The sequence below is a fragment of the Sparus aurata genome, chromosome 20 (genome assembly GCF_900880675.1).
Source record: "Sparus aurata chromosome 20, fSpaAur1.1, whole genome shotgun sequence".
Lineage (NCBI taxonomy): Eukaryota > Metazoa > Chordata > Actinopteri > Spariformes > Sparidae > Sparus > Sparus aurata.
In genome coordinates, this window is record NC_044206.1 from 19,509,729 (window position 1) to 19,522,228 (window position 12,500).

Below are 12,500 nucleotides of genomic sequence, written 5' to 3' on the forward strand. Positions count from 1 at the left end.
GCGAGATGTCTGCCTTCCCTCGAATGTAATTGAACTGGATAAAGCTACATTGGAACGACTCAACAGAAATTTGTCTCTTTCCAGACATCATGGCCACTTACTCGAGATAATCCCACAGACCTTGTTGTGAGCTAATGTTTCTCTCTGGCAGTAAAGAGACTGGCGGCGTGCCGGGTCGAAGCTCCGCACATGGTTTTGATTGACACCGGCTGACGCAATGATAGCGGAGAGCCGGCTGCACAGTTAACAGCAAGCTTACAACGTTTTGGGACGATGAAAAGCATAAGCACAACAGTCACCAGCAGCGCTCGGCGTTCAGATGATCCACTCCCGCAAATTCTGTCCCTGTTGTGGTGGCTTCTGTCTGATAAAGCTCACAGCCAGAAAAAAGCTTCTTCTCCACTTTCTTGGTTACCAGACTGACAGCTGACAATCTGATAAATCATCGGTTGGCCGAGAAAAAACAGCGAAGGTGACGACCCCAGCCCCTTTCAAAGAAAAGCTCAGAGATTTTTCAACCAAAGCTCCCAAAACTCAAACAAAAAAAAAGGCTTGTTATGTCAGTTTTAATGCCTTTGAGGGGAAATTAGCGATTACTTTATTTTGTGTCCTTGCACGCTGCTTTCCCAAGACCACAAGACTGATTTCAACCGATCTTCAGTGCTCATCACGCAACAGAAGACATAACAAGAGGGAAACAGTAATCCTCTAATAAAGAGGAAAAGGCATCTATTTTTCGGGCACGGGCGCTTAAACAACCCAACATGTCGGTATTTGACGTCCTAGGAATGACACTCAACCATCAACTGTCTTTCTGGTGCATTTACAAACAGTTTACCTTGAAGTTTTAATTAACATGTAGGTTTCAGAGCCCGCACTTTCTTACTTTTACCTGAAGGAAGAAGATGAGTCAGTTCTTCTTCTTTCTTTTTTTCACACAAGTATCTCTATTCTACCTGAGTAAAGAATGTGTGTAACCGGCCCCCCCTGAAATAATCGAAACAGCACTGCGGGCGAGAGGATAAATATGTATTGTCTGTTCTGTGGTGAACTGTCTTTTAACGACACGCTGTTTTCAGGTGTTTTGAATAATACTTTGAAAACTGTATTCCTGTGCGAGCAGATGAGGAAGCTGGTGGTCGAGGGCAGTGAATATAAAGTGGTTCATCAGGAGCTGCTCTGTGATCTGCTGCTGCTCTCCACCAGCACTTACAGCCAGGTATAAAAAAAAAAAAAAAAAAACCCCGACGCCACACACACACATACACACACACACGACAAATTAACAAGGAAAATTCAATCAGAACATCTGTTGGTTCCCATTTACCTGATGCCATTAACATAAATATCTCTTGCGAAAACAGAAAATTAATTCAGAGTGTATGCATGTGCATCTGGCTTTATGTGTTCGCGCAGGTACGCAGCAGAGCCCAGACTGTGCTGACGGCCGCATTAGGAACCTATAGCTTCTCCTACAGGGACCTGATTCCCCGAATCCTTCAACTGCTCTCATCGCAAGACACCGCCAGAACGCAGCAGTTTAAGGTAGCGAGCACACACACACACACACACACACACACAGAGGCCTGCACACACACACGTACCGTAGCATAGCATGTGGTGACGAACGGGTTTGCTCCTAATGATCTCTGTCCATGGTGCTGAAGCTTGAAGTCAGTCCAAAAGTGTGTCTTCAGTATGTATTTGATGGCTCCATTCACCTCCCCCGCGCTGGTTACCTGCGGCCTTCAGCATTGATTTTTGAAGTTTTACTGCCTTGACCCAGCCCACATTTCTGCCCTGATGTTAGCCTGAGGTCTGCCCACAAGTGTTTGTTGACTATCCCTCAGGCCTAGAGAGGAGGCAGGGCACCAAAACTCTGGGAAAAAAAAAAAGAATCTTCTATTCGATATCTGTGCTTCTGTCGTTCAGGGCGCTCTGTACTGCCTGCTGGCTGTGCACAGCAGTGTCAACCTGGCCAGTTCGAGGGACTGGGACTGTGTCGGGGAGGAGTGGCCCGCTCTGGTCCGCTGCGGGCTGTCGCCCACCATGAGCCTGGTGGAGCCCTCCATCGGCCGCCTGCTCGACGACATCATCGACAGGATCCATCGCCAGCACGACACCAGCGGGATCTATTTCACCGTGAGCAGCTTGTTCAGTTGCAGCCAATAAGTCGCCTCTCGTCCGATCTGTTTGTTTTGTTTTTTTCAATAATGGTGCCCGTTTGTTTAACTGCCAGGTAACTGAAGGGTGCGTAGAGGTGGCCAGTCAGATCACACAGTCTGAAAACCCCACGCCTTGTTTGGAGCCACCCTCCGTCGAGGAGCTGAAAGAGGGTCTCCAGCGTCAGCGCATCAGAAACGTGGTCGCTGCGAGGTGAGAATATAAAGTGGAGTTGGTATTATTTTGCTAATTTATTAAGTTTTAATGCTGGTTTAGTTGTTCTCAAGGTTACAGGAGAGTTTGTGCAGCAGCATGTATTATTCACTGGCATTACCCTTTGTAGAGGCACGAGTACTACTGACGAATACTTGTTTCTCTTTTACTCAGGAAGTACGAGAAGCTGGTCAATGATCTGCTGGATTGCCTTGAAGACAGCAACCTGTAGGTTTTTCTCTGCACCTGCGTTATGCACATCTAAACATCAGAGTACACTTTGCAAGCTATGTTTTAAATTCTGTATTTAAAATGCAAATGCAGCCATCTGACAGTCCTTGTTGTTAAAGATTTTGCCTCGCAAGACACGCTTGCTCATTGCTCAATCACCAACACGACTTGCCCGCTTGCGTTTCCAGGCCCTGGAAGTTTGAGCACATGGCCACGGACCTGTTAGCCCTCCAGCTGAGAGACGATCACCCGCTGCCGCCTGACGCCGTCCTCTTCTTCACACAGAGCCTCATACACGACTCCATCAGCATACGCAAGGTCGGCAGCTGTGTGCGCCTGGGCGGTCTGAGTGTGTGTGTGTGTGTGTGTGGACGGAGATGTGATGATTCAGACGTGAAGTCACATGTCTCCGTGTCTCACGCATAGACGTTGTGTGCCATGTCCAGATGACATGTTATACGATGCCCTTATTGCAGTTCGCAGACAAACAGTCAACTTACTTTTGTCCTCCTGAAGATTGAATTTGTGTTTTTGTCATTCTCAAGGTCTTTCTTTTTATTTACTTTATTTTCCAGCTCTGTTTCCTTTGTGCACTGCATAGTGGGGAAAATAGTGTCCTTCAGCTGCGCATTCTTTGGTGCAATTCGATTTTTCAGCTAAAGTATCAAACATTCATTGGTTCCAGCTTCATGAATATGTTTTCGTCTGTGTCCGTTTGTTGGTTGGTTGGTTGGTTGGTTGGATTGTCGGCAGGATTGCTGAACTGACTTCCACGAAACTTGGTTTGAGGACGAGTCTTGGCCCAGAACAGACCCAATTTACTTTTGGTGTGAACCCAGATAAAAGAACCGATCCAGGAATTTTTTTCAATAATCTCTCAAAGAATAATCGTATGGCTCAAAACCGGGTGTGTGGAGGTGTCGGGTATCTACGGATGATACATTCTGATGTGGATCCAAAATAAAAATCTTAATTTGGCAGTTTATCAGGCTTGATGGAATTAAAGGGGGACTGTTGGGCCTTGTGCAAAACTGAGAGTGACAAGTGAAACTCTATAATCTTTCTCTCCTGTAGGTGGCGATCTCAGCAGTGGCCGGTATCCTGAAACAGCTGAAACGACCACGAAAGAAAGTCGTTGTGAAGCCGTCAGACATAAGTGAGTGTGAGCCACTTGCGTGTTTAAAGATGGACTCACAACTGGACAAAGATGAAGCAGAAATATCCCGATTATGAGTCGTCCATTGTACATCACATAATCAATTAAAACCAAATGAACAGTTCAACATACACTGGCGTGATAGGAAAAGCCTAGAAACAACAGAAAGCATCTTCGGGAAAACTTTGCTAAACCCTCCGAGGAACTGTCCTGTCGTCCATCTTTATTTATGTCAAGGATGGGAGCATTAAAAACACAACAACAATGAAAATGTTTTCCAAGCGTAGCTGATGTAAATGTGTAGTTGTAAGACCTTCTCCCAATCCAGCTACTGGAACAGTTTCAGTCGCAATTCCAGCATCTGATTTTGATTAAATAGTCCAACATGGTGTACGAACTGATTGCGTGCTAATTCCCCCAATCGAGTAAGCAATACGACTGGAATATAAATCTACATTTGTTTCCCATCAGGATATAAATTGTTTGAAATTAGAAAATCTTTCCTGCATCCTTTCCGGCGGCGTGCGTCCTTTGCTAACGCATTTGTCGTTTAGGTGGCGTCGAGGAACCCGAGGGACTGTGCGCCGGGGACCGCGAGGGGAACCGCTGGCTGCAGTACGACAGCGGCAGCCTCCCTCTGAGTGAGGAGCAGTGGGAGTCTCAGCAGTACGTGGAGAAAACGCACTGGGGCTACTACACATGGCCGAGGTGAGGAGAGTGACTGAGTGTTTCGGCGGCGGATTTAGAAACTGGGAGGCTGATTAACTGCTCGGTTGGACAGAGCTAAAGAGCTGATTGACTTAACTGCCCGGTTGATTTTATGCTCGGCTTTGTGGCTAACTTTATGTCCGACTAACTGCTGGATGACTGATCTGGGCGGCCGGAGGACTAGCAGGGTGTTGAACTGACTTCCTGTCATGACCTGGCCTAGATAAGGCTGACTGAACGACTTCCTGCCTGGCCTAGATAGAGGAATTGATGTATAGGTGGAGCGCTGGCTGGCCGTCCTGGTGTCTTGCTGACTAACGGACTTTTTAATCATTCATTTATCCTTGCTGCTCATTTGAAGACAGTATGCGTCCATCCATATTTTTTTCTGTTTGTTGTTACCTATAAATCACAGCGGCCTCTTCTCTGTCTCCCCTCCCCCCCTCGCTCCTCTCAGAGAAATGATGATCCATGCAGCTTCTGAGAAGCCAAAAGATGACTTGCCGTACGAAGAGATGAGCGAGGTGCGTGCTCACACTGTACCACGCTCGAAAAAGTGTCTCTCTCTGGCGCCTCAGTGTTATTACATGTGGTGTTTGTTTGTGTGTCACCCAGGGCGAAAAGATCATCTTTGAATATTTCTCGGACCCGGAGTTTATTGACCAGCTGATAGAGTTCCTCTCTCTGGAGGATCGGAAAGGGAAAGACAGCTTCAACCCGCGACGCTTCTGTCTCTTCAAGGTGCAATTTAAACTCCCAGCCTCCATCGATCTTTGCAAAAACCTTTTTACAAAGAAGTGACACAGCATACCGCGGCGAGAGCCAAGGCCGAATTGAGCCACATAGAGATGGAATTTGTGGCGTCAACCGCTTTGATTCATTGTTCTCCGTCAGTCGGCAGACAGCTTGCTTGCGTCAAAACGAATGACTGTAATCCGTCTTTCTTTGCTTTAAGAAAAGAAAAAAAAGAAAGAAAAGGGTCTCAGTTTCCCCCACGGCGAACAAACCTTCATGCTCACGTTTGATTGACAGGGGCTGTTTCGTAACTATGGTGACATGTTCCTGCCGTTACTGTGGCCTCACCTGGAGCAGCTTGCCAGCGACCCCCATGAGAGCTCCCAGCGCTGTGTGTGTGAGATTACTGCAGGACTAATCAGAGGCAGCAAACTCTGGAGTTTCAGCCAGGTACCGGAGACACACACACACACACAGAAACAAATATACACACTGTGCGGCTTTCTGATAAGAAAAGTCAATATTAATAAAAAACTTTCATTATTGTGTGTGTGCGTTCAGGTGGACAGGCTGTGGAAGGTTTTGTGCCCTTTGATCAGGACGGCGTTAACCAACATCACAGTGGAGACCTACACAGACTGGGGCACCTGCATCGCCACCGCCTGCGTGAGCTGCTCGCATGCATACAAACACACCCAGCGCAACAAAAACTCAGCGATCAATAAAGAAAATTGGGAATTTATCTGTTTATTTTACCATATAAAGAAATGCCGAAGATCAGATTTTAAAAAAAAATAAATCAATAAAACATTCAGGTGAAAATTGCATCTCGAAAAAAAAAAAAACGTTTGCAGCACAATCACGCAAGTTTTGTTATTTTCATGTCCCACACTGTCAACACTGGGGTCCAGACTGAAATATCTCAGCAAGTATTCAGCTGATTTCTATAAGATATTGTAGATATTCGTAGTCTCGAGATGATGAATCTTAACCCTGATGACCTTTCGTCGAGCACCATCGTGAGACTGACATTTGAAGAGTGGATGAAAATTTGGTTCAGTCATTAAAGTCAAGATGAATTGTAATAACGTTATCAAAAGTCAGCGTCACATCAAAATCTTAATTTGTCCAATATTTTGCTTCATAACAAAATACCTGCAAAATTGATGACATTGATGTGTTAAGCGCTAATCAGCTAATGCTAGAATGCCAACACGCTAAACCAAGATGGCCACATATGTGAACATTACATTTCTGCTGAACCTCAGCATGTAAGTACTGTTGCTACGAGCTTGTTTCCATGCTAGCGTTAGCGCAACTTTACGTAAGTACAGCCTCACATAGCTGCTAGCATGGCTAATTTATTTATTTTTTTATGGCGCAAGATAGTAGAAATACATCTGGATGATTAGTACTGATATCCAATGACAAATCCCTGCATATACACGCATATTTACATACAGTATATCCAAACCTATACACTTACTACATGTACACACACCTACATTCTGTATAGCTTATACATGGTATATGTAGCTGTGTGTGTACTGTATAAACAAGGGTGTCACTTTGTGATGAACAGCGGTGGGAACATAAGGGCTCGGAAGAAAACAGCATTTTTTAAAACATTCTTCAACAAATATTATCGAAGGTAATGTAATACAGGGATTCAATAAGGTCAGAGTACATAATTACAGCAGGGGAAAAATGCATAATGGTGCAACGAAATTGATTTTTATTTCATTTGTTAGTTGACATTTCTCAGTGTGATCTGTTTCTTAGCACATTTTATTTACAAATGACATCTTTTCAAAAGCGGTGGGCGCACATCTCCAGCATCTCCAGTGTAAACAGCATCTATGTGTGAATGTGTGTCTGCATCTCATCACAGCAGGACACATAACTTTTGTGATAATGAGGACTGATTTACTCCTTTATAAAAATTCTGTGAATTCTCTTTGGGTTGTACTGCTCACTTAACATCTGCGAATGAATATCAACGTGTAGCTTTTTCGCTAAATCAAGCTATAATGCGGAAAAACACAGAGACTCTCTGAAGCACAGACTACTTTCTCTGTCTCCCTTGGAAATAACAGTCTAGAAATATGTGCCTACAGTAGCTTGGTGGATGTGTACATGTGCTGTCCACCTGAAATAACGATTTCCAAAAATAAGCCTAATCTGAACTGGCTGCTGTCCAATAGGAGGGCCGGGACCCCAGGAAACTCCACTGGCTGTTGGAGCTGCTGATGCAGAGCCCGCTCAGCGGAGAGGGCGGCTCGTTCAGGGACGCCAGGTATGTGCATCTGTGTGTGTGTGTGTGTGTGTGTGTGTGTGTGTGTGTGTGTGTGTGTGTGTGTGTGTGTGTGTGTGTGTGTGTGCATGAATAACTATATGCACAGAGTATGTGTTTATGTCATACAGTGCTTCAGAGGTTTCTGATTTCAGGCTGCAGTGGTAACCCGAGCTGACGTGCCGCAATAACACAGCGACCCCTCGATCCCTCAATCCCCCCCTCCTCTCTTTGTCTCTGTCAGTTTGCTGTATGTTCTTCAGGGAGGTCTGGCCCAGCAGCAGTGGAGAGTTTCTGAACTGCTGCACCGGCTGCTGGCCTACCTGGAGCCCAAACTCACCCAGGTGTACAAGAATGTCAGGGAGCGCATTGGAAGGTACTGAATGAACTTATCTTACATAAGCATGTTTAAATAGGTTAATCTAATTAGTTTGAGTGCACTGTTTTAATTCTAATCCTCTTTATCTCAGCGTCTGTCTCGGCCGCTCTTATTCTTACTCTTTTTTTCTTTTGTTTTTGTTTCCCCTCCACCCCTCCTCTGTCCCCAACCCTCTCTCTCTCTCTCTCTCTCTCCAGTGTCCTGACCTATATCTTCATGATAGACGTGGCCCTGCCCAACACCCGGCCCACGTCGTCCCCCCACGTGGCAGAGTTCATCACCCGGGTCCTGGAGCGGCTCAAGCCCCTCACGTCGGAGCCCGAGATCCACAACCACGTCCACGAGGAGAACACCCAGGAGACGGACGAGCGCACCCAGGCTGTCAAGCTGCTCAAGACGGGTTAGAATGTGGATGCAAGCATGTGTACAGTGTGGCGAAGGGACCGGGGGTAGACGGAAAATATATACATACATCAACGCCATGACAGCTTGTTCTCCTGATGAAATAAACCGACACACTGAAGCCAGATGAAACAAGCTAAAAGGCTGTGATCCCTTATTGATTTCACCTTTTAAATCCACTTTAAAAGGTAGCAAAGTGGAGATGAAGAGAATTTCAAGGGTGTGTGTTCAGGCCTTTAAAAAAATAGATATGGAAAGGAGTCTAACTCAATATTCGGGAGGGTGCGTAGAGGCAGTAATTTGTACTAGATTTTATTATTGATTCTGTTGTCGTCTCGGCTAAAGGCTAGTCGCCAGTGGCAGTTAAATAAATGAAGTTCACTTTTGTTTTCCTTTCTTTTTATATGATAATCAATTAAAGGGTCAGTTCCACAAAATTATAAAAATACTTTAATTGATTTGCCTTTTAGTGGTGTTTATCTATACAGATTCGTGGACTAATGGACACCACCACTCGTCATTTACACTCGTTTTTATTGAAGAAGACAACAATTTATTGACAGCACACATCAGGTTTCACTAAATACAGTACAGCTGACAACTTGTAAGGCTGGTTCTCTGTCATCCCCAGACTCCCTTTAAAATATAGAGGCTTGTTGCACGAGAAGTAACTGGATGAACTTTGTGAAATACTGTTTACAACAAATTCTTGACTATTTTGACCTACTTGTTAATTCAGCAAATGTTACACATGGAGATATTTCTTTCTTTGTGTGAAAAAACGTGTATCGGTTTGTTCCAGTGATGCAGGTGTGTATTTGAATACAGAGCAGGGGTTACTCAGTAGGCAAGACACATTTATCTTGTTTTAAACATTTTTAAAAAATGAATGAACATTATCAGCATGGTGTGAAGAAACAACTGTGCTGACATTATGTCAACAACATGTATGTACTGTGTTGGGAGACCCCTGAAGTTAGCATGCTAACCAGCTTGCCCTGGACCATCCTCCCTCGTAATACCACTTTGTACCGGCAAAACGCGTTTGTCTGATAGCCCCTGTCGTATCTGCCAGTTGTAAGCATGATAATAAAAACAAAATAAACTCACAAAATATCAAGAAAAGAGATATTTTACATCTATTTTACTGACTAAACAGAAAAATACAACCGTGCACCTTCTGTATTCAAGTTTCTCTCTTTTACAGAACTAAGACAAGCTTCATTTCCTCATTTACGCAACGTAAAACAAGATCCATTCGAACTTGACATAAACTAAATAAAAGTCCCAAACACAGTTTTGGTTGGTCTTTCCACAATCCCCTCTGATTTGGTCGAAATACACCCTGTCGTTCTGGAATTCATAGTTTTGTCTCGTCAGAGCTGCTGTAAATCACCTCTGTAGTGTATCCACTGTTGTCAAACTGACCTCAGTTGTTCTTGAAGTCCGTGTTCAGTCCCAGTTCATTTCTTAGAGAGTTTAAACAAGTTGACAGCAGTTTCCAGTATTTGAGTGACAAGGATAGCCAAAGGAAACATTACAATGACCAAACAATACATGACTTTGCTAAAGGTTTATTACCACCAGCCCAATGTTTACTTTTGTCCACCAATGTTTCAGCACCATATGACGTCGACTCGTGTACCAACATTTTCTCTCACTTTATGATTTGTCCGTCTGACTTGAGAGTTCATTCAGCTAAATTATTCCAGGCAGAAAGATGTTGTTCAGATCATCTTGAAACGCAAAGATACTCTAGGGCCACTGGCTTCACGTCTAACTGAGCCATGAGCTAACAGTAGCTAGCCACGGCAGCTGTCAGTTACTCTGGTGATGCTGCCCCCTCGGTTTTTTATAGACACCTCTAACAAACTCAGGCACACTTCAACCACACTTTAAAACCCGTATGAAATCAAAACTGCTCGTAGAATATTGCTCCAGGAGCTGTAAGGTTGTAGCTATCAGTGAGTAAACACACAGTTGGTGGTTCAGCCTGCTAAAAGTATGAAATAGTTTCCCATCAGATTTATATCGCTGTGGGGAAAAGGCTTTGAAAAAAGTTTTTACACTTTAATGAAAGAAAATAAAAAGCAGTTTTATTTTGCTGCCGGAGGTCAAGAAGTAGGTGTGTTTCTAAAGGAGAGAACATTACCTGAAAACACAGTTCTTAATGATTTCGGAGCAGATATTTCATTTCGGATCGAGATTTCTCATTTTGGTGTTTATAAAGCGGCTGCTCCGGTCGCCAAAGACTGAATTTAGACCTCATTCCTCATCTTAACTTTTGTGCATTGCCGCTCCTCTGATCTCCATTATTCAGATAAATATCTAGTTAAGAAATTATCCAAATCATTAGATACTAAATCATGATAGATTGTGTTTTATTAGCACAGGAATGCGGTAAGGTCACAGCGGCAAGGCTGTTGTTTTTATTCTTTGGCAGCGACCCAATATTCTCCTCTGTGTGTGTGTGTGTGTGTGTTTATATGTGTGTGTTTTGTGTCTGTGTGTGCTGTTTGCAGTGTTGAAATGGTTGATGGCGAGTGCCGGGCGAACTTTCACCACTCCTGTTCAGCAGCAGCTACAGCTACTGCCTCTGCTCTTCAAGGTAACTACACACACACACACACACACACACACACACACACACACATTTATACACAGACACACACACACAAACACACAATTATACGCACACACACACAGAAACTCACACACACACACACACACACACAGAAACTCACAGGTCCCAGCGCAGCATTATTACCCACTCAATCTTACTTGCCCATTAAACTCAATTTCTCTCTTCATTTACTCAAAATGGTGCCTGGCTCTGTGTCTTCCTACCTCTCTCCATCTCTCTCACCGTTTCTCTCTCCCTGCAGATTGCCCCGGTGGAGATTGATGAGAACTATGATGAGATGAAGCAGGATGCGCGCACGTGTCTCTCTCTCATGTCCCAGGGCCTGCTGTATCCCGAGCACATCCCTCTGGTTCTGGCAGCGCTGGAAGAGGTAACACACACACACACACACACACACACACACACACTGCCCCACCTGCCTGCTGTCAGTGTTCCGACGCTAATGCTGCCCAAGGTGTTGTTGGACTAAAAACAACCTGTGCTATTTTAATTTGCTTACTATGTGATGCTTTCTGTATGTGAGTCACAGTTCCCCCCTCCCCCCGTTGAGAGAATATCCAACCGCCGTGTCCGCAGTTTTCGTATATTTTGACGGCGGTGGTGTCTGAACAACATTTTTTTTTAGGGTTGCACCTTGACAGCCAAACATACATTTTTTATCGTGTGGGAGGAACATCTCACGCTGGGTGCAAAAAAGTTGTTTGAAGGAATAGGTGGTAATGTCTTGGGAAATACTAATCCGAGACCACTCTTATACTGTGCGTCTGCACTGAGTATCGAGCAAGAGTCAGTAAATGGAAGAGGAAGAAGAAGAAGGACAACAACAACATTAATAACAATAATAATGATGATGATGATGATGATGATGATGATGATGATGATAATAATAATAATTATAATAATAATAGTAATAAAACAGAGGGAAACAGTCGGCCTGTTGTTGAGGGTGAATCGATGGCGTGACTTTTTTTTTTATTCGTCCAGTATTTTGATTTTAAAAACAAACGCACTCAGAACTAATTACATCCCCATCAGCCTCAGCTGTGCTGGTCTTTAGCGCTTATTAGCAAGTGTTAGCATGCTCATTAAACACTGTAAACATTACACCTGTTTAGCATTAGAAATGTTGCTGCGAGTGTGTTAGCATGCTGACGTTAGCATTTAGATAAAAAAAAACACACGCACACACAGCTGCACCTCGGTTCGGCTTCACGGAGCCTCCAGTATGATTTTCATCATGTGAAAGGTGAAGATAAAACTTGATAAACAATAGATGATCATGTTCTGTACACAGTAATAACGTGTGCACACAGACGTGTGGATCGTGTGTACACAACACAATGCTTTGTTTGCAAAAGACATATTAAACATATCTTAAGAGACTGAAGGACCTCTGTGTGTCTCTCTCTCCCCTCAGATGGCGGGCAGCAGGTCTTGGCACGCTCGCTTCTCCGTCCTGACCTACCTCCAGATCATGGTTTTCTACAACCTGTTCACCCTGCTCAGCGTGCCTGCCGAGGTGCTCCGCATCCGTACGCTGGTGATGCAGCTGCTGCTTGACGAGCAGCTCGAGGTA

The 12,500-nt window shown here is 44.4% G+C and overlaps 1 protein-coding gene across 1 annotated transcript in view; it reads left to right on the forward strand.

Moving 5' to 3' along the window:
- LOC115571531 (proteasome activator complex subunit 4B-like) overlaps positions 1-12,500 on the forward strand; it is a 57,471-nt gene that overhangs the window by 39,403 nt on the left and 5,568 nt on the right. Inside the window, exons 46-63 of the mRNA XM_030400975.1 lie at positions 1,124-1,219; positions 1,417-1,545; positions 1,933-2,142; positions 2,240-2,376; positions 2,551-2,604; positions 2,796-2,925; positions 3,682-3,763; positions 4,318-4,471; positions 4,929-4,995; positions 5,087-5,212; positions 5,504-5,656; positions 5,768-5,872; positions 7,411-7,502; positions 7,744-7,875; positions 8,076-8,278; positions 10,803-10,888; positions 11,166-11,294; positions 12,342-12,497. Coding sequence (XP_030256835.1) covers positions 1,124-1,219; positions 1,417-1,545; positions 1,933-2,142; positions 2,240-2,376; positions 2,551-2,604; positions 2,796-2,925; positions 3,682-3,763; positions 4,318-4,471; positions 4,929-4,995; positions 5,087-5,212; positions 5,504-5,656; positions 5,768-5,872; positions 7,411-7,502; positions 7,744-7,875; positions 8,076-8,278; positions 10,803-10,888; positions 11,166-11,294; positions 12,342-12,497 — 2,241 coding nt within the window. The remainder of the gene's footprint in view (positions 1-1,123; positions 1,220-1,416; positions 1,546-1,932; positions 2,143-2,239; positions 2,377-2,550; positions 2,605-2,795; positions 2,926-3,681; positions 3,764-4,317; positions 4,472-4,928; positions 4,996-5,086; positions 5,213-5,503; positions 5,657-5,767; positions 5,873-7,410; positions 7,503-7,743; positions 7,876-8,075; positions 8,279-10,802; positions 10,889-11,165; positions 11,295-12,341; positions 12,498-12,500) is intronic.